The sequence below is a fragment of the Diabrotica undecimpunctata genome, chromosome 4 (genome assembly GCF_040954645.1).
Source record: "Diabrotica undecimpunctata isolate CICGRU chromosome 4, icDiaUnde3, whole genome shotgun sequence".
NCBI lineage: Eukaryota > Metazoa > Arthropoda > Insecta > Coleoptera > Chrysomelidae > Diabrotica > Diabrotica undecimpunctata.
Window position 1 is genome coordinate 343,079 of NC_092806.1, and position 23,593 is coordinate 366,671.

Below are 23,593 nucleotides of genomic sequence, written 5' to 3' on the forward strand. Positions count from 1 at the left end.
TTACCAACGACCGTATTTGAGACACGCAGTAAGTAAGACAGGTCCATGGCTTTTCATAAACTAAAAAGTGACAAGAAACTTTTGAAAATCGACCTCACTCCCGACCGAACTCTTGATTGATGAAAGTAAACTCAATCGGAGGAGTTTTAAAACTAACCCGGAAACAAAGCTGAACAATTTTGGAGATTTGAACGAGTCTTGACAAATCTTTTCCGTCATTAGAGTTTTCAGATTGAAGAAAACTCGATTTGTTACTTTCCCTCTTTCGTGTTTTACTTAATTAGGATCGACAAATATTGGCTCGCCTTGATTTTTATTCGATTACGCACTCACAATACCGAATGGGAGATCGGTTTAGTACGACAGTTTCTTTCCATGTTACTTTAAGTGCTGTAATTTCTACTTTAATCTAATTTAATCTGTACGCCGTTAGAATAAACTTAACTTTTTCTAATTTACTCTTGGAAAAATTTAACTCCGGTATGCAGAGAGTCATTAGAATTCTAAAATGATTTATTTTACGTAATTAGTACAAGATTGATGAAAATTTAGATCAGTAGGCATTGTTAAAAACTAGCAAGCTTTCTTGAACGTATTTAAAACAAATCGATAGAGAAAAAAGACTTTAGAAAAACTATCAATTAGGTTTTAAAATCGGCAAGAACTGCAGTCATCAAAGACCACCTCGGATAAAGTGGTGATGCTTGTGATATTCAGAGAAGTTGTTTGAGTTATTTCAGCATACCAGGTGATCAAGAGATCGATAATAAGGAAAGAAATCACAAAAAGCTTTTTGATACCCGAGGTATCTTGGATGACCGTATTTTGCTCTTATAAGATGGCTTAAATATGATAATGAAATAATGTTTATTGTATATTATTTAATTGGAAAAACAATGAAGACAAAATGTTACATTTGTTATCTTATTGCTGCAGTTCGCATCAGTGTACTTTATAACTAAAAAAATGTGTCAATCCAAGAGGGAGATTGTATGCAAATAACAAACTGTATTAGGTTGGTATGTACGAGTACTGACATAACGTATGAGTTTTTCTCTCCCTTCCCATTCTATAAGCCCACCAAAACATAAACACAAAAAATAAAACCTTTTTAATATGCATTTCACGAATAAATAGTCCACCAGCGAATTTTAATGGATTCTTTAAATTGGAAAGAGGGGAATACTTTTAAATATAGTATGGGGGACAATCGGTTGATGGTTGTATCATTATCAAAAGTCCTTTCTTTTGCAACGTATATGCTTTCTGTAAAAGCAGCAACGAGAATTAAAAAAGAGTAGTCAGCGTAAGACTATTTAGTTAAAATCTAAACACATATCTGAGTTAAAGGATTACTTATTAAGGTTGTATAAATGCAAAGCCTGGAAGTATTGAATGCGTTAAATATTCATTATTTAAAAAGATTCCTTATTGGATCGAAATTATGTCGATCTACAACTTTGCTTGAAAAATAAAAATTCGTACAGAATAATTGTTATAATACAGTTCCTTAAATTTATTTTTGCACTTCACCGTGCCTTAAGAGATTAACCTAGGTTAAAAGCAAACAATTATTCGAAGTAAGGAAAATGATAATTGGGAAAAGCGAACTGAGAAAAATTTGGCAACAAACCAGGGCTCCTCAAGATAAGACTAAACTAAATCGTGCAAGTTAACAACTGAAAAGGACTATCCACAACTAAAGAATGTTTTAATTAATTTTTACTTACAGGAGTTAATATGTAAGCTAAGCCAGAAATAGTGCTATTTGCTATATATCAAGAAAATATATTTAAGAAAATGAAGAACGAGGGCAGAAACCTACTCAATCAGAGGCAAAAATTCAACCAACTACACCAAAAGAAGTGCTTATAAAAATAAAAGAAAATATTAACCCAAAGAAAGCTCTGAGTTATGATTTAATTACGGATGAGCTGCTGAAAATCTACCCCAAAGAGGTATTACTCTTAATTTAAGGTAAATTAAGCTAACTTAACTTAATGCTACATTCGTGTTAAAATATGTACCAATGACATGGAAAATGGCCGAAATTATTATGATTCCGAAACCAGGAAAACCAATACATAAGATTCCGTCATACAGACCAATATCTTCGCCTCCTTTAATATCAAAGCTGTTTGAGAAACTTCTCCTCAAGTACATTAAATTTATTATTGAAACAAAATATCTAAATCTGACACATCAATTCGAGTTTGGTAATAAGCACTCAACAATCGGCCAGGTTCACGGAATTACAAATATATTGACAGTTTGCTAGAAGAACAGAAAATCTGTTCAATTGTCTTCCTTAATGCTGCACAGGCCTTCGATAAAGTTTGGCATAAAGTTCTTATACCCAAACAGTAATCACAAATTTTTTAGTTGTACATGAATGAACGGTAATTTAGAATTAAGCAGGTAGACTGTGTTGGGTTCAGTCCCATACCTGTGTGACAAAAGTGTGATATAGCTGTATTGTACTGGAAGATAACATAATTGCCTCTTTTGCTGATCGTACAGCTATCCAAGCAGTAGAGACGACTAGGAAAAAACTAGTAGAGATCAACAATGTCCAAATAGCAGTTAACCAACACTATAAATCGACAAAAAGATTAAAAATCAGGCTAAATGAAGTTGAATCTATTCATATTAGGGTTACGAACAAAAAATACAATACATACCTGTTATGATCAATAATATCAAAGTATCATATGCAAATAATGGTAATTTAGGTATAACATTAGATTCTAAACTACACTGAAAGTCTCATCATTATCATTTGGCTCTACAACTCTATGTTAGTCTAGGCCTCGTTAACTATTTCCCTCCATTGTTGTCGGTCCTGAGCAGCCATTTCGCATTCCTGTATTCCCATTCTGCGTAGACCACTGGCTACTGCGTCCTTCCATCTCTTTCTTGGGCGAACAACTGACCTTCTGCCATCGGGCCTTTAACAGAATGTAGCGTTCAGGAGTCTTTCGTCACTCGATCTTAGTACATGGCCCGCCCATCTTATTCGGTTTGCTTTAATGTAGCTTACTATGTTTTCATCTTCATGTACTGTCTGGAGTTCATCATTGTGTCTTCTTCTCCATTCTCCTGTTATCTCTTCTCTGCAAGGCCCATATATAGTCCTCAGTATCATTGTTTTCCAGTACCAGTAATTTTGTCGTTTCCCGCTAGTTCAGTGTCCATGTCTCGCTTCCATACGTTATTGTGGGATGAATTATTGTCCTGTACACTCTAATTTTTGCTGCTATTAAGGGTATTTTTGATTTAAGTACGGTCATTAATGAGTAATATGCCCTGATTCCTGCAATGATCCTGGCTGCCAAGTCCTTTTCATATTTATTTTCAGATGTTATGATCGCTCCCAGGTACTTGAATTCTTTGACGACTTCAAAGTTGTATTCATTGATTGTTACGTTTTGTCTAACCCTTGGTCTTGGGTTCTTCGTAACCACCATGTACTTGGTCTTTTCCTCGTTGATCTTCAGACCAACTTCCTTGGCTCCGTTTTCGAATAGGGTGAAAACTTCTTTTGCATCTCTGGTGGATTGTGCAATTCTGTCCAAGTCATCCGCAAACGCCAATTCTATTTTTGATTCTTGGGCGGCAAATCCGTTTGTCAGTTGTGGTTGATCTTTCCTTACCGCATGCTCCAGTGCAAAATTAAATAGCAGGGGGTCGAGAGGATCTCCTTGTCTAATCCCGGTGTCAATAAGGAATTCCTCCGACGTGGTGCTGCTAATTATGATCCGTGCGAAAGCGTTCTCTGTGCTCAGCTGTGCTAATCGTACCAGCTTTCCAGGTACTCCCATTTCTACCATGGTCTCCCACAATGCTAATCTGCTAACATAATCGTAAGCTTGTTTAAAGTCCGAAGATTTGGTGTACATCGCGGTTGAATTCCTCATTTTTTTCCAACACCTGGCGTAGGACAAATATCTGGTCTATGGTCGACCTTCCCGGTCTGTGTTTTGGTATTTCTTCTCTTTCTCAGACTGCCGAAAGTCTGAAAGACTCAACTTATTAAAAAAGAAAGAATTAAATATAAGATATAAAAAATATAGTGGGTATGTTGAAAGAAATTTCACTTTGTTGATCCATATTAAGTTACTACTTTACAAACAAATATTGAGACCTGAATTGACCTATAAGGGTGTACTAGATCAAGCAATATAACAATAAGATTCCAGAACAAAATACTGGAAATAATTGTAGATATTTCTTGGTACATTGTAAAACAGTGACCTCCGTAAGGACCTATCAGTGAAAACTATGGATATACTCATTAAGAAGATGGCAGGAAGTTACCTGCAACGACTTCATGGCACGAGAACATTGAGGCAATCCAGCTCCTCAATACAACTGGGAAACCCAGAAGATTTAAGAGGACAAAGCGTTTTGAACTAGTTTGAATGATATTGAAAAGCATATTATAGTGCTTGTGCGCGTGTGTTGTGACGAAAAATCTGAGAAAAGTAGATAATAAAAAGTTTCTTGTTCACTTATACTTAACGAAGACCACGTTACTCAGTTTGAGATCTTCATCGGGGGTAATAAACAAGAAACAAACAAACTTCAAAACAAAATGGCCACCAATGAGTTTTAACCTGAAACTTATAAAGGAACTCAAGATTAAATAAACTAAATATTTTAATAGTAGAAAAGTATAAACAAAAATCATAAAAATCAACTTATTTGCCATAATCTGCAAAAAAAGTTTATATATTTAATAAAATGCTTTAAAAGAATTATGCCGTCTCTACTAAAATAAAATAATAAACCCCGAAAAAACTTTTATTAACACTCAAAAAAATTTATACAAATACTTGCCAATAGCAGAAATTAGCAAAAATGTATTTAATAAATACTTAAAAATAACTAATAATTGTTATCAATAATCTTAGTAGATTACAGATTTTTACAGCTCTTATCATCTCTTAATCATCTCTTAAAACGTCTCTACAATCTCTAAAATCTCTAAAATTATTCAATCAAAATATCCAAAATATGAGCTATCTTCTCATAAAAAACGTAAAGCTTTTCGTTTCTGCCTAAAATGTGGTACATAAAAGAATAAAAATAACATTCTTTTATAGCAGAAAAATACATTACTTTTATGAATATTATATTTTACTTTATTATATATTAATATATATTATATATTATTTTACTTTTATTGAAACTAATTTCTATTTTCATCTAATTTCGTATGGCACGGTACACTGATAACCCTCACTAATAACAAATAGTGCGAATCTTCCTAAAGCAGTTAATAAATAAGAAAATATATCGTCAAACTAGCTTTATATGCAGACTACGAAAGAGAATCCAAACGGACGGACGGTCTCTCTAGAAAGGGGATCGTCGCAGCTGCCGCACTAATAAAAGGAGAGACTAAATCAAATTAATTTCCCTTTCAACAAGGAATAAACTTCGATTTTGGCAGACATCGATGTTATTTTGGGATTTATTCGACAGTCTGCGATTTTGTTTAACGATAATAGCAAAAGACATGAATGAAGGAATAAGGAAGAATGAGAAGAGTTGTTGGTTTAGTGTGCTTTTGTGGTGTTATTTAACAATAAGGGGGTAGTAGACGTTAAAGGGTTTCTGTAATTAATTAAAAAGTTATCAAACGGAAGCAGTGGTATTTAGGAGATTTTGTTTTGAAATCGTTGTGTACAAAACAAATAATGAATTTTGAAACCTTTAAATATTGGAAATATAAAGAGATTAAACAATTACTTTCAAAATATGCTAGTTAAAAAGTCATTGAACACGAATAATTTTGTCCTTTTTAAACAAAGAAAACCATTTGATCCTTATTTTAAATCATTTTTTTTTGTGTTGTGTTGGTTGTGTGAAATAATTCTGTTTCTCTTTACCATTCTATTTAAAATCATGCTATTTAAAATTTATTGAAAAAATATATTCGTGTTTAATTATTGTTTCTTCGCAGTATTTCATGATTTTTATCGATATCTTTATCATTTCCTGTTTTTTAATTTACATATAGTTTTAAAACTAAAAATGCCTTGCAAAAATAAGTCTTGGAGAAAAAGAAAGTAATATTTACAGAACCTGAAAAATCTTCTAAACCAATACTGCAAATCTTTTATTTGTTGTATAAAATTTTAATAGAAGTGAAACCTAATTAAATTAGAATATTATATTATATTAATTTTAAAGTGGCGAAGTACTACAAGTTTATTGGTTAACTTTTTATTTTCAATTTTCAGATTTTATGTGAAAAAAAGTTTCAGGTTGATCAACATTTGTGTACTGCAATGCATAATGTGCATCTCATGCATAAAAGCCTCAAGATTCGGTTCAGCAGCTCATAACTACAAATAAAACAAAAGTTTCTTACCAACAAATTTTTCCAACCATTATTCCAACAATTTTTAAAAAGGTACTTCAATAATGAAGTTCCTTCTGCTACGACTCTATGAAAAAAGATGTAGATTTTAGCATACAATTTTACTGTTCAAGCGATTAAAACTGCAATTGGGAATAATTCAATATGGATATCTGTTGACGATACGACTGATGTTAAAAGACCGTATATTGCAAATTTGGTTATAGGAAGTTTAGACGGGAGTGAGTGTAGCACCGAACATTTAGTTTCCGTTAAATAGTTGCAAAAAACGAACAATGTAACAAGTTGTAGATGTGTAAATGAATGTCTGAGTAACTTTTTTTACCTCAACCGTTACAAACTGCAAAAATTTTGTTATTGTTAAGTGATGCTGCGCCATATATGATCAAAGCTAGACAGCATTTAATGATATTTTTTCCAAATTTGATACACGTTACCTGTTAAGCACATGCTTTAAATAGAGTAGCAGAAACTGTAAGGACAGTCCAATGGTCAATACCCTTGTATCAAATATAAAAAAAACATTTTTAAAAGCCCCTCAGCGAGTACAGGCGTATAAAGGCCGTTTACCTAATGTACCTTTACCACCTGAACCAGTAATAACTAGATGGGGAACATGGTTAAATTAAATAAATTTCTAAACCGGTAATTTTCAGAGAATTAGAGACGTAATTTGTAGTTTCGATGTAGATAGCTCAGGTGCTATAAAAAATGTGTAGACGTTTTAAAAAAATCGTTATTAAAAAGTAATTTGGCACGTATCTAAACCAATTTTGTAAATATTGCTGAATCAGTTACTAGATTAAAAAAGCGAAACACTTCATTAGACCAAAGTATTGAAATTATCAATTCATTAAATGAAAAAATTAAACAACTTGGGGGAAACCAAGAAAGTGTATCAAAATTCGGCGGAGTGTTAAAGAAAAATGAGAACTATCAAAAAATAATTCAAATAAATAATATTAAGGATGGGGAATTGTGAAGATAATTTAATTTTACAAGTAGAACCCCCAACTATACAATATTTTAAGTTTAATCCTCCTTTAACTTCATGTGAAGTAGAAAGAGTTTTTCAGCATATAAACAATTATTATCAGATAGACGGCACAATTTTTCTCTAGAAAATTTAAAAAAACATTAAATAATAAATATGTAGTTTTAACTGTAATACTAGTATAATAAAGAATGATGATGGATCAAAGAATAAATGAATATATTGATGTAGATAATACAAATCTCAATAAATATTTTTTGTGACTTTAGCATAAAATAAATTACATACCTTCGATACAAGTATTACCACGTTTTTTATATATATGCATTAAATGCATAAAAGCATAAAAAGCATACTTAAGTGCATATTTTAACTGTTTTTTGTGAATATTTGCATGTATATTTTAGGTTTTTTTAAGTGCATATTTCCCGAGCTCTAGTTATTAGTAATCAAGTAATGACAGTGGCCAATATTTGGAAACAAATTGGCTTTCTTTGAGATATAGATCCGTGATTCTTAGTGGGACACCGTGTAAATGTGTAAAAGTTTTTCACTTTCGTGCCAACAAAATCCCTCCTCAGATAAACATAGTTATAAAGGTCTGTAAAATAGGATTCAAACTCTCATTTTAACTGCTCGTTCATTGCCATCGGCCCGTTAAAGCCTGTCATGCAAATAAAAATAAAAACCCTTCCTAAAAGTAGCGTCAAGTCTCTGGGCAAGGGCATGTATAAGGGTATTAAATCCTGACCATATCGGCCTATGCCCTTTTCAAAGGAGGAGAATCCATTTTACTGCGCCTTTTAAGATCTTTTATGGAATGTTATGAAATATTCTCCATATAAATTGTCCACAAAAGATGGATTATCGGCGGTCGTCTTTGTAATGGGAAATTTGCAAGTGAAATTATTTTCTGGAAATCCTTTACGAGTTTTCTAAGATGCTTTCTATGCAAATCTTTAAATTCCTTGATGGACGAACCGCCGACTAATTCTGTAGCTTTCGAAACATTATTTAGATTTAGTTTATAGTAAAAGACGTATTTATCTTTTAAGTACATGAGAGAAATACTTGGTTTTCCTGAATAAGGATTAAGGATAATTTAAATACATTTGGTATAAATCAGTAACATTTTCATGTGCTTTACATTGCAAAAAGTAGTTAGTAAAGAGGTACTTCCTATTTTGTGTGTGCTCCATAAGTAAAACAGGGTGAAAGGCGAGGGAGAAGATATTTAATTTGAAGGAAAAAATGTTGAAAATCATTGGATCATTCTCAAATAGATTATTTTTAACAAGAAAACGAATAAGTTAATATAAGGACTGTAAAGTACTAGTTCTTGAGGTTACAACTGAGACAACAACAAAGTTTTTTATATTGCACATTAAAGTAAGGAGCGAAAACAAACCAATAAAAGAAAATAGAAAATCAGCTGCAACATGAAAGGATGCACTACTGCACAAGTTACAGAAATATTATTAGAGAAACTGCAATTAAAGTATTTTCTAAGCCACAGAAAGGAAATTTAAAAATAAAGGGCCTGGTGGTAATTCAATAAACTCTAAGAAAAAATAAATAAAAGAAAAAATTTACAAAAAATGACAACAAAATCCTGAGACATTTAGTGATGAGTACTTAATAAAGAAGGAGTTCCCAGAGAGTAGAAGGTTGTGAAACCTTAGACAAAATTATCTTTTAGTTCCAAATTTCATATTGATTTCTAATTTTCAGAAATTTCAACTATTCTTTAACGAAGTTTTGTCAAGATAAAACTTGCCATTGTTTTTTTTTATTTAACATACCAATATATTTACAATCTGTAATACAATTACAGTAAGTAAATTGTCTGATAATATTTAAGAATAAAAATACTATCAAAGAAAAAATGTCTTATAGAAAATTTAATTGTAATTGAAAAATAAATAGTTATTTATTATAAGGTTGAAATATGTCTACTAGGAGATGGAAATCTTGTACAGAAAATCGGATAAGTTGGAAGATAATAGGCGGTTTCTTCTATATGTGCAGAGAACAATTTAAAAAAAAATTGAAAAATAAATGCAGTATGAAAAAATATTGACAAAAAATTATTTAAAAAAAGAGGTTAGTCTTTGTATGTGGGTATATTTTATTTAATATAGAATAAAATATACCCACATACAAAGACTAACCTCTTTTGTTATACGTGGTATACAGCCAGCTACAGGAATTATTTTCCTTGTGGATTTTTTTTTTTAAAATTATTTGGTTTGGATGTAAATGTAGAGGAATTGGGATTTCCCCGATAGTTGCGGGTACCGAGCACTGGCTTAAAGTCAACGAGCCTTTTTTTGTAGAAAAATATACCATAATTTCTAGTTATGATCGTCCAAGTTCATCTCATGGTGGCACCCGAAGTCTTTTTACAAATAATGATTTCTCTTCTATAAAAAAATATGACTTTCTATTAAATGAATTATTTTTTGAGTTTTCATTGGTTTATAACAAGAATCTTAATCTATACATTCTTGCATTTATAAATCACCTGATTCGTCCACGTAACTATTTTTTCAGAACCTGTTAAATTTGTTAGACGATTTCTCACCCCTTGATGTACGCTCTAAAATTATTAATGCAGGACTATCTGATCATGAAGCAGTATATACCAAGTTTAACACTCTAAACAAACAATCCTCGAAAACCCAAAGTTTAGATAGGATTTTTTCCGCTCAGAACTTTCGTAAATTCCAAAAATTTGTGCTTAACTTCTGGGTGGTACTTTCCCTCTGTGGACGTGGACTATAATTTCAGTGATTTTTTAGATAGGCTTGTCTGATAGCTCTTTAGATCCGAGGATATGTTTAAAATATTACTTATCAAGACATCAACATAAAAGTTTTCTTCATCAGGAAGTAATGATTTGTGAGGACAGAAAATAAAATTATTCTCCCGTTTTGAAAATTGCAAAATATGGTCACTTAAACTTCTATAACTTGCAAATGAATAGTTTGATTGAGACTAAATTTGGACCGATGATGTTTAGATTAATAGTTTCTAAATTATATATATTTTTTATTCGGGACGCCATCTATGCGACAGTTATACCCCTACGCCGTCTTAAACCAGTATCAAATCTATATCTTTTGGTAAACAAACGAATTCGAGACTAAGCATTTTGTAACAACCTGTATAGTTCCTTCACAAGGGAATTAACAAAAAAGTTTGTAAATGCAACATTCGTACAGAGTTCACCGGAAATCCGAAAAATGCCCGAAGCGTGTCACATTTAAACAACATCCAACTTAAACGAAATCTTCTTAACAAACAAGAAATTAACTCTCTTGTGAAATCCAAGAAATAAAATTAAAGCAGTTTCAAGTGTATAAGAACTCTTTGAAGTAATAATATAGCCCGATTTTTTTTTATATATTTTGCAAAGATATTTAATTATTCTTTAAATTATCTTCGAAGGGATCCAAGTACCAGAAAAATGCTGTTTAATTTTCATTATTATAAAAGGAGATCCATCCGGCTGTTTGCTTAGTATTTCAGACTCTTAGTTTTCTAACTTTTTCTTTTGGGGAATTTTATTCTGCTTAAGGGGTAAATATTTTAAGGACAACTGTAATTGGAAATCTGTAAAACTGTTTGAAGAAACTTTTATGTAAAAAAAACAATGAATATAAAAAATTTGAAGAGTTTTAGCATTTTATTTACTTGTGGGTGATGAGGTTGGGATATTATTTTTCTGTATACGTCAGATTGTAGTAAAGGCTTGAGATACACATATAAAAATAAATGCTTAATAATAAAAATTGATTGTTGATTTTAAAAATAATCTTAATGAAGATCAAATTTTTTTTTCAGTAATTCACTTTAAAAATAAAAATTTATAGTATTAATTTTACATTTTTAATTTGATGTTGGGCATCACCATATAGTACATTCATTTTCAAGGCCTTTTGAAAGTATATATATATATATAATAACGGATTTATTACGGCTGTCGCCGCTTCTCCGCCCCCAATTTCCATCTTTTTCTGTCATATGCAGTTGCCTCTTCCAAGTCTCTTGCCGCCATTGCTTCATCAATATCGTTGCGCCAACTTCTCCGTGGTCGTCCTCTCTTTCTTCTTTCAGGAGGGATCCATTCCAGTACTCTCCTAGGCCATCTGTACTCTGGCATTCTTTTAACATGTCCGAACCAGATTAATTGTTTTCTTTCTATGTCATCATTGATATTTCTCTCCATTTTCATTTCGTTTCTTATTTGTTCGTTTCTAACTCTCTCCAGTTTCGATCTACCGCAGCTTCGTCTCAGATAATCCATTTCTGTCGTCAAAAGTTTATTTCTATTAGCTTTGGTGACGTCCCATACTTCCGAACCGTAAAGTGTAATACTTTGGACTATACTACCGTAAATGTGTTTTTTGGTTTCTCGTCGAATTGTTTTTTGCCAGAGAAGAGAGTTTAAGGCACGGGTCGCTGCTCTGCCCTTGTTTATTCTTTCCCTGATTTCATCTGCGCTATTTCCCTTCTTGTTGAAAATGACCCCCAAATATTTGCAGGATTGCACGCCTTTGATTTTGTCGTCTTCCAAGACTAGGTCACATATTTCATCTGTTCCCACTGAGAGATATTCACATTTTGTCATATTCATGTTTAGACCTGCCACCTCATATTCTTCTTGCAGTTTTCTTACCATATAGCTAAGATCGTAGCTGTCTTCGGCAATTACTACCTGGTCATCCGCAAAGAAAAGTGTATATAGCTTGTTTTCTTCCACCGTTATTCCCATGTTTCTACATTTTTTTACCCATTTCACTAAGGATCTGTCCAAATAGATTTTAAATAAGGTGGGTGACAGACAGCAGCCTTGTCTTAGTCCTTTTGTTGTTTGAAAAGGAGAGGTGATTTCTTGTCCCATTTTAATTCTTGCAAAGTTTTGTTCGTAATATTTTTGAGTGGCGTTAATAAGAATTGGGTTTATTTTCAAGTTACCCATTTCTATCCATAGTTGGGAGATCGGTACACTGTCATATGCTTTTTCCAAATCTATTAAAGCTATATGAGTTTCTCTATTTCTCTGCACTCGTTTTTCCATTGCAATTTTTAATGTGAAGATATTATCCATAGTGGAGCGTCCGGCCCTAAATCCCGCTTGTTCTTCGGGTTGTTTGTCTTTGATATCATTTTCTATCAGGTTTCGTAGTACTTTTGAGTATAGTCGGCCTATAGTAGCAATCACTGCGATCCCTCTATAGTTTTTAGGATCCATCTTTGTGCCTTTCTTGTGTATTGGAGAGATATACGATTGTCTCCATTCTTCTGGAACTTCTTCTCCGTTTAAGCATCTTTCGAATAATTTTCGGATCATCTCAAACAGTTTTGATGATCCATACCTAATCAACTCTGGATGTATTCCGCCTGGGCCTGGAGATTTTTTTAATTTCATTCCCTTAACTGCTTCACTCACTTGTTCTATTGATATTTCGATTCTTCCTTCTACTTCCACTTGTTCATTTGTCTGTTTAAACCTTTCTCTTCTCTCTGTTAATAAGTTCTCAAAATGCTCTACCCATGTGTTCTCTGGTATTCTATTTATTATGACTTGGTTTTTTGTCGTTGTTCTCATCGTTTTTATAGTTCTCCAGGCTTCAGAGCTCTTTGTCCCTCCTATATGGTTGTCTAGGTATTGGCATTTTTGTTCCCATGTACTATTTTTCTTTTTAACCACTTCTCGTTTGACTTCTTTATTCAAGTTTTTATATTGTTGTTTTGTATGTTCGTCTCCCTGTTGTAATAACTGTAGATATACTTCCTTCTTTCTTTTTATCTTTTCTTCCACTTCTTTATCCCACCAATATGGTTTATCTACTCTTCGTACCTGTGGCCCTAAGGCTTCTAGCGCTGCGTCTTTCATGCAGTTTTTTATATGTTCGTATTCATCCGTCGTTGATCTGTGTGATTCCTGTAGTTTTTGTGTTAGTCTCCAGGAGTAAAGTAACTGTGTGCTCTCGTTATCTAGATTATCTAAGGTGTACGTAGTTCTCTCTATTTTTTCTCTGTGTTCTTTGTTGATGTCTGTGTGGTTCCTGTCTACGAATGGTGTATATATTTTTCCTATTATCAGGCAGTGGTCCGAGCCGCACTCTGCTCCTCTATTCACCTTTACGTCCTGTACTCTTAACTTAGTTTGTTGTCTTGTTATGAAATAATCTATTATCGATTTTAGACCTCTTGTGTGCTGATACCAGGTGTATTTATGTATGTTCTTGTGGGCGAAAAAACCATTCAAAATCTTTAACTCATATTGTTGGCATATATTTATGAGTCTTTCTCCGTTGTTGTTAACAGTTTCTTCTCCATGCATGCCTACCACTTTACTTTGAACTTGTTTTCCTACTCTGGCATTCAGGTCTCCTCCGCATATAATCTCATGGCTGTTAGGAATTTCGTTCAGGATTTTTCTAAAGTCTTCTTCAAAAGCTTCCTTTTCTTGCACTGAGTAGTCATCATTTACGGCATATACCCCCAGAATTGTTATTTGTGTTCCTCTTAGGAGAACCGTCACTTTAATAAAACGTTCGTTGTATGCTTCCCAAGATTTAATATATTTTTCAAATTTCTTGTGTACAAATATTGATATCCCTGCTCTTGCTCTTTGATCCTTTCCCACTCCTGAGAAGAAATGTAGATAGTCTTTTAATTTTTCGCTTCCATTTCCTTTTTTCTTGGTCTCAGAAAGAATGGCTATATCTAATTTTCGATTTACAAATTCCTGCATAATTTCTTGTTGTTTGTTCCGGATTCCCTGTATATTCCAGATTCCGTAATTCATGGTCCATTTTCGTTGCTGTTTTCGTCTACTGAAAGTAGTTAATTTAAAAAAAATTAATCCCAAAATACCGGAAAGTCAAAAGCAAAAACTTTTGCTCTTCCTTTTTCATCATTATGTTCCATAATTGATGGTAGATGAAAAAGAGGTAAATATTTTATTTATTGATTATAATTTCATTCTCCAATATTAACGAATATTAATTTTTGTGTACAAGCAAGCGATTTTTGGCCGTTTTATTGTGGTACTAATACATGCCATCTGATTAATTACCTCTCCGTTCAATATGCTGACTACAGAACAAATTTATCGAATTAATTCGGGCCAGAAATTCGTTTGCTAAACCAAATAAAAAACTCCCTATAGGTATTCTTTCTCCGGTAAAAATTTGCGGTTCTAAACGCAAAACGAACGAAAGGCCAATATAACTGACGATAAATTTTACATCGCGATAGGAACATCTGTTGATGCCGTCTATGAAACGCTGATACAATATCGTGAATTTTCATGGAGCGACAATTTCTGTTTGACCTTTTTTTTTGGTGGTGGGTCGATTTCTTCACTACGGATTATGAGAGTAGAAGGATATTGGTTTTATTTCATTACTGGAATGAGTTGCACAAACTTATTGTCATCACTAGACTATAACCAATCAAAATGCTTTCACGTTCCAATGTTTTTATTAATTTCTTTATTTGTCTTATTTTTGAGACGTCCCGTATAATCGATCATTTCTCTGTCGTATAATATTAATTTTTTATGACCACTTTACAAATTTTAACACTAATAAAAAGTTCCGTTAGTACTAGATATTCGAATTGAAATTTTTGAATTGATCATCCCTTTTTAAGATGCCGTTTACTGCTGCAAAGAGTACAACTACTTTTCAACCACGTCATCAAGTGATAAGACCTTAACATATTTTGGCATTACAAAAGAAAGTAGAAGGAAGTAAAAGAAACCTATCTTCAAATGTCAAAGGTCTGTGTCTGATTAAACCAACAACTGCCTTCTGGTTTATCGATTATTAAAAAAAAACAAGTCTTGTACCGTCGCGTTCCTTGTCTGCCATTTACAACGAATTATTTCCAGCAAGGCAATTTATTTTAAATTTTCTCCCGAAACAAATTCAGTACCTGCCGGACGGACTGTCACAGCCTCATCAAAAAATTTAATTTTCTACATTCGCTGCTGACAACCGACGAAAAACGTCCGACCCGCGTATGTGATGATACATCAAATTAACAAAATTTTGGTAAAGCACGCGCCAGACACAATTTTATACAAATTTAAATTGTTTTATAATAAATTAAAATTCTCGTGAGTTTTTGTGACAAAAATATAGCTTTGAATTTCGGAGTGATACAATGACAAAACAGATTACTAAGTTTTAAATAAATTAAGTAGCTTGAAGTTAAATAAGTTATCAATGCATAAATGGAAAATGAAATAGAATGTAAAATTTTTAGACGTATGAACAGTATTATTAAAGATGCTGCAATTAGCAAAAAGCCAAAAGAAAAGCACTTATATAGTGGTGTTACACATGTGATGACTGCTCAAAAACTTACATCGGTCAAACTGGTAGAATCTTTAACAAACGTAAAACAGAACATAAAAGGGTTTTCAGTAATAGAAAAAGAGATTTTACTTACGTACTTCACCTTCTAGATCATAATCATTCTTTTAATGCCCAATTTCAAATTCTCCATATTCAAAATAAATGCCTTAAACTATCTTTATTATAAACAAAAATTAAAAAATTTATAATAAATTAAAAAATACAGATATAATTATAAATGGCAAACTTGAGATAAACAGCTATCCTCTCTTCAACTTATTTAGTTAATGACTATAAATTGTAGACGCATAGTAACCATACATCACCTGAGAAAGGCACTCTGCCGAAACAGCTGTAGTAATAAGAAATTGTAATAAATTTTATAAAAGTGTAAAAAACAAAAGTTTTTAATGTTTTTTTGTTAGAGTACGTATTACTTTAAAAAACCATTTGCAATGAAAAATTTTATCTGATATAAGCTGAAAATGAGCAGATAACGTCAATAATATAGGCTTCTGGCTTCTAAAAACTTATTTTATTAAACTTATTTAATGTTACTTCCCTCCATTTTTTCGGTCACTTGCTTCCTCTCTCCAATTTCTCACGCCTATTTCTGACAAGTCTTGCTTTAATGCTACTACTCTTTAACCATTTCTTCTTTGGACGGCATCTTCTTTTTTTTCCCCATTTCTCCCTCTTCAGTATTGTTTTAAAATTTTGATGCTCTGGCATTCGTATAATGTGACCAAGCCATCTAGCTCTTTGGGCTCGTATGTTTGCCGTAATTGCTAGTTTTCCATACATCCTCATTATTTATTTATTCGTTCGTCTTTTCCAAATATTCTCTGCCGTCTTTGTTTTTTCTGAGCACCTTTCTTTCCCAGATCTCTTTCCCAGATTTTTTTCTTCCTGCTGGTTCATAATCCACGTTTCACTAGCATACATCACTGTGGGTCTGATTACTGTCTCGTAGACTCGCAGATTAGTTGTTCTTGATACATTTTTTGCTTTCAGTAATGAATTTAGTGACCCTATATCTTCTTGCTTTTTTAGGGTGCCTGTCCGTTCCGAACGTTGGCGATCATTCTGGCTATGATGACTCTGTTGATTGCTATACGGAATAGCTGTATTGAGGTCTTTCTATACCATGCTCTCAGGTTAGCAAGCCAGGATATTCTTCTTCGTCCTGGGGCCCTTTTTCCTTAAATTTTACTCTATCTCTGCTTCCCTTTATTAATCTTTTCTCTATCTCTTTTTCTTCTTTTCCCGTGTTCGTTATAATAACTCCTAAGTATTTAAATTTTGACACTTTTTCAAAAATATAGACAGTCTCTCTGCTCCTTTCATTTTGATATATTTAATATTATTTGTTAATATTTTGCGCTTCCTTTTCAAATTTCTGGAAAACTTCTTCTAAATGTTTTTTTGTTCTCGTTAGTATCACCGCATCATCCGCGTACGCTATGCACTGTTCGCTGCTATTGAAAATAGTGCTGTTTGTGCTCATATTTAATCTTCTTTCGATTTGTTCTAATATTAGGTTGAATAAATTCGTTGATAGGGGATCCTTTTGTTTTAAACCTCTATGTTCCCATGGGCTCCTATACATCGTTCGATTTAGGGAGTCAGATGCTTGTTTAAAATCTATAAATAATATATGTAATCTCAAGTTTTGTTCGTAGCTATTATTTTGTACATTGTACATTAATTTTAACATACTTATTTGATCAGTAGTTGTTCTTCCTGATCTAAAACCTTCCTGGTGTTCCAATCACTTTGTTATCATATTTTATTAATATTTTTTTAATAATTTTTGCAAGTATTTTATAGACTACTTCTAATAGTGCTATACCTGTATAGTTTTCGCACTCCTTTTTTATTTCATTTCGCTACCTTCCTTAAAAATCTCAGCTGGGATATTACTTTCTCCTAACTTTTGTTATTTTTTAGGTCTATTATTATTTCTTTGACTTCATTTAAAGTTGGTTCCAGCCATGTGTTTAATTTTTCTGTTATTTCACCTAGAAGTAAGCCTTTGTCTCATTCCTTTTTTTTGCAAATTCCTTTCACTTGCCTTCTTCTTGCCACATAGTTTTCGATCGGATTTTAGGTATTTTCTTTATCTCTTTGTTTTTTGCCCTGTTTCTTCTTGCCAAAACATTCCTACATTCTTCATCGAACCAGTCTTGCCGTCTTTTTATATGCCCTCTTCCTATACACTTTTCCGCTGCTTCCGACATGGTTGTCTGTTTGGTCTAATACTCTTCATATATGTATATCCTTTTTGACTGGATTTTATAGTTTTTTATTTATTTCTTCCTTTAGTCTGTTTACAACCTGCTTCTCTTGAAGGTTCTAATTAGTAATCTAATCTATCTCTAACAGATTTTGGTTTTAATTAATTAAAGTCAATATTATAGAAATAAAAATACTATAAAAGTCTAAAAATATAGTTTGTTTTGCTAAAAACAAACTATGTAAAAAATTACACAAAGGTACAAACCACAAACCAAAATAAAATTATAAGAAAGCTATACTAATTTGTTTTTACTGTCAAAATCATACTTATTTGCAAAAAATATATAATTGAAGAATACGATAGGGTTTTTTATATATAAAAAGCAAGAACATCAATAAATATTTACAGGCACTCTTTTTACACTTAAAACTAAAACCAGTTTATTAAACTTTACACATCAAAAAATTTTTCTCACAGTCTCAATATCGTAATTAATACCCACAAAATAAAACACATTTTTTCTCTTTTATGTGCCTAATTAAACGACAAGATTCATTAAACAGAAAACATCAGGCAGAATTAAACCCGCGACCAGTGAATGTTATAATTATTCTTCGGTGAGATCTTTCGAAGCGTAACCCCTTGGATATTGTCCCAATACACCGAATTGACAGGGACTATGCCAATATCGCTTCGTATGGATTTCACGAGAAACCCGATACACGATGGGTAATAATATATCCTGCTCCAAAGTGGATTGGAGGGTGTGATTCATGCAAAAACGAGTTCCGTTCGAATCGCTTGCTCGGTGTAGACGAATTGGAGAGAAAATCAGATAGCCCGGTCAAAAAGCAAACATTAAAAAGTAACAATATCAGAGAATGTAAAATTTAATAAATTTTCTAAACTAACCGGACAGATATGAAGTTTCACATCATATTTAAAATTAATCTGGTTTTTCCTGTCTTTTTATATTACATACTAAGTTAAGAAACTTATCTTTTACCTCCAAAGCATATAATAGTAAAAAAAGTAACAGAAATTTTGAAATTAAATAAAGCAAATACAAATATCCTAATTAAAATTTAATGAAATAAAACAAACCAACATCTAAATAAAACAAGTCTATTCTTAGCCCAGTGATATTTTTAATTGCTATGAACGTCTTAAAAGAAGATAGCAGTTTTAGCTAGACTTTAAGCAGATGACATGATTGTGTTTATCTAAGGAAAATATCTTAGCACTATGGCTCAAAGTCTTTATCAATGGATAGCATCCTTTAGACGTTGGTCTATAATGTCTGGGTACAATTTTTACCCAAACAAAACAAACTGCAGATTATTTTCAAAAAGAAACATAATAAAACTGCAATTACCATTAATATTTCTATACAACCAGAAACTAAAATACACCTCACATATAAATTTTCTGGGTATGATGTTCAACGAACGTCTATCATCAACGGAAAAATCATATCGAACGTCTTTCATGCAAAAAGGGCTTAAATTTATTAAGATGCTTAGGCAAGTAAGCCTTGGGCATCTGATAGTCTGATGCTACTAAAAATATACAGAAGTCTTATTCGTTCGAAAATTAATTACGGATGTGTTTCATATAGGTCTGCTTATCCTTCAATATTAAAATGTCTAGATACTGTACACAACACCGCATTAAGAATAATTCTAGCAGTTTACAGAACAACGTTTGTAGAAAGCTATACTACGAACTGGGCAAACCATCACTATCTTTCAAACGACCAAATCAACATACACAGACAATAATGAATAGTTTTTGATCTACCAAGAATCATTCAGGACCATTTATATCTGGTTCTCTGCAAAGTGTTTTGTCTCTCTATTATTTGGTCCATAAATTAAGGAGCATCTTCGTTTAGTAATTAATTAGATTAATTCTAAAACTCTTGTTCTTTGATTTAAACATGTGCTTTCCTTTCTGTAGTAACATAATTGTTTTTATCTGTTATTTTCTTACCACTCACATTTTTACTTTACTTACTCACATTTCATGATTTTTATTTTTAAATATTTTATATAAAGCTCTTTTTTATCTTTCATACAATTCTATTTTTTATCTGTACTTATTTTTATATTAGATTTGTATAATAAGGTTGGTTAGTTTTACGATTGCTTTAGGGGGAATATTTTTTAGTAGCTCACCTGTAATTTAATCATAACCTGGAGCTTTCTTCGGGTTATTATTTTCCGTTAATCCTACCATCACTCTTTTAGCGTAGTTAGTCTAATTTCTTCTTTTAGTTGAAAAGGTTTCTCCCATCTTTCTTCATGCCTTTTACATTCATTGGGTTTCAATGTATTTTAACGATATTACCATAAATAGTTCTGCTTTTTATGCATTACACCCAACATGAAATGTGATTAGCAATATTAAGCCGTATTTTTATGATACTAATGAAACCTTTGCTATTGAAAGGTCACTGTTTGATCACCGACACCTTTTGTAATTTACCAGTATTAACTGATCTTTTATTATCAGCTAAAACAGATATATAAAGAACTATAAAAACACAAAGAAAAGATATTCCCCCAGAAATATCTTAAGAAAAATAAAGTTACGGTATGTCAGACGGGAAAAACAGTAAATAAGTGGAAGGTTTGAGTTTTGCCGACAGTGCATAATGCGGAAATTACAAAGAAAAAGAGAGAAAAGAATATAAGCAAACATAAGATTGTTAGAGACTATAACAATACTATAGGTGGTGTTGACCAACATCTTGTTGATTATCCTGTAACCAGAAAACGTGTCAAGAAATATAAAGAAATGTTTCCAGATCTTCTTGAACACGTTGAGTAGAATGCATTCGTACTATATAATAAAAAAGATGCAATTGGATCGCATCTAGAATTTCCAGTAAGCTTGATAACGCAACCAACTTAGAATTACCAAAGAGATAAAGGTAGAAGTGTGAAAAAAAGATCTTCTATGCTTTTTAACTGCTTTAGACTTAGCAGCTGGTATTTTTGAGATATTATTTCTATCATAGCGAAGAAATCTCTTTCAACTAGAATATGTTAGTTCAGTACACTGGAGTGGCAGAAGGCAATAGATAAATTAGTTATGAAGGTTAAGCGCGAGTGAGTCAAGATATTACTGTACTGATTGCGATATGTGACATTGTGTGGTGCCTTGTTTTAAGAAATAACATCAACGAGTTTATTTTTAGTTCCAATTTTAATTTCGTTTTTATTATCATATATTAAAAACAACTGTGTAACCTTTTAAATAAATGATTTTTGAATATTACCATAAACACTTCATTCACAAACTTCAATTTCCGTTCTATAATTACGAGACGAAATATGTATGGATTAATTCTTACCTGTATTTTACACCATACACAAAATTTTGTACCTGATACTCAACGAACGATTGGCACAGTATACTGAAATATAATAGGATTCTGCCAAAGAGGCTTTTTCACAAATATGTCTACCATTGATCACATATCGTCCATTAGACAAATATTAGAAACAATGGCGAAGTACGACATTACATCTTCGTAGATTTTAAGACAGCGTACGATACTGTTGAGAGACCCCAATTTTATTCGGTTATGATCGAATTTTAAATATCAAAAGGAATGGTAGAATTATTTAAAATGTAATAGTAATAAGTAATAAATTATAAAACCGAAAGGAACCAAAAATGTTGTGTGCAACTTGAAAAATGAAGCAAACTTTGATGTGTCGGAATACGCGAGAAATTCCTTAACTTTGGAATGAAGAAGAAACTGGTATTGTTTATTAGTTCCCAGTTTATTGTTTTTCTTTTTTATTTCAATAATAGCTTTTGTACATATAAAAATGCTTCAATGCTTAAAAATATTTACTTACATTTAATTTTTCTGTCCAAAGCTTTCAAGTGGTTTAAAGTATAAGATCTTTGATTTTGCTGCGCTGAAAATATAAAAAAAAGAAATGTATAGCTGGTATATTTCATACATCCTGTCTGTTTTTGATCTAGTTTCACTGGCCTATACACAAATTAAAGAAAGAGTACAAACTAGGTGGGAATAAACCAAAGCTCAAATTGAGATTTGTCGCTAGAACATGCTTTCGATTTCGATTTTACCCGAGCGACCTGTGTATTTGTGGTCTATTTCACCGAACTATACACCTGCTTGTGAACACATTGATTAATTTGCTATTGTTTGCCAGGAGTCCTTTTCAACTGATCTATTTACAACACAAAATGCCATTACTAAAATTTTTTATATCGAATTACAGCTTTTAGTTTCAGTAAAGTATTGATATTTATAAATACTATTAGGTTACAAATATTTTGATACAATTTACAATAAACCTTGTTTTCTGTATCCTATCTGTTATCTGTGTTTTTATCAACATTGAAGGCTACTACTTCCTGCCTTAAATATTAAAAGACTCCAGACAAAATTGCAAAATTTTTATGCGGGATCGATTGAATCGATTTAATGAAATTTGTTGTGCTATTTTATTACGTTATACAGATTTTCCAGACGATTATGAAGGTCCTAAGTGTAATCTAAGTGGTTGAAATACATTAAATAAGAAAATACTTGTTTCCTTCTCTTTTTTGTATCTATTGCTATTTTGCAATAATACATACAATAAAGGGTAATACATTAAAATATTTTTAACCAGCCGTATCTTACAGAAAATTCAATTGCCGCTACTCTAGTTTTGTTACATATCCGCCCTGTTCTACTTTTATTGCTAGTTGCTACAAAAAATTTATTAGATAAATTCAGTGTTCAGACATTTCTAAAAGTATTTAAAAATTCTAGTCGCTTAAAAATTGAATGGTTTAGCATACAGTACTTTCTAAGGTACAAATAATTTATTTTTAATTTATTGGGGCAAAACCGAGCGCGTTTGTGACAGGCTAAAATCTTATTTTAGACCTTGATAGTTTGTTTTTCTTGGTTTTGTTTCATCTGAGTGAATTTTAATCATAATATTTGTATTTTGTATCCACTTTTTACTTTTTATACCGCAGATTCACATGAGGTTACATCCGTTGTTATTCATTAATGTATATAATAAACAAAGTATTTTCAATACACATATATTATAACAGAGATACGTTGCTTTCACAAATTTTGCCGGCAATATTTTCGACTGGGATGAAAGTTTGTTGCCTGGCAATTTTCATAAGAAAAAACTGCCAAAAGGCAACAAACTTGAATAAAACCAAAAGAAAATTTATCCGGTAAATAATTTTCTCTCGAATGATATACGATAAGACTATTTCACGAGACAATTATAATTATTTCACGAAACATAATCTTTATTTATTTGTTAACAACATTAAATGTACAATTACTATAAGCTATAGTAGTTTGCCCATTCTTTTCTACCAAAGCATGATTTTGTGTATTATTGACTTGTAGTATTTGGGAACTCGAAGGTCCAGCTTCATTTATTGTTCTGAGATTTTCGATCAATTTCTGGTGGTAACTGGAATCCAGCTGCGAATATGGTTTTAGAGAGCTTGCATTTGAGTGACCCGTTAATTTAATTAACTCCTGTTCAGATACACCTTGCTTGAACAAGGCTGACACAGTTGAAGGTCGA

At 32.0% G+C, this 23,593-nt stretch overlaps 1 protein-coding gene across 1 annotated transcript in view; it reads right to left on the bottom strand.

Annotated features, from left to right (window-relative positions):
* Positions 1–22,170, bottom strand: part of LOC140438043 (uncharacterized) — a 320,775-nt gene extending 298,605 nt beyond the window's left edge. The window contains exons 1-2 of the mRNA XM_072527757.1: positions 22,155–22,170; positions 21,872–21,934 (exon numbers count right to left, since the gene is read on the bottom strand). Coding sequence (XP_072383858.1) covers positions 21,872–21,934; positions 22,155–22,170 — 79 coding nt within the window. The remainder of the gene's footprint in view (positions 1–21,871; positions 21,935–22,154) is intronic.
* Between the last annotated feature and the right edge of the window lie 1,423 nt (positions 22,171–23,593).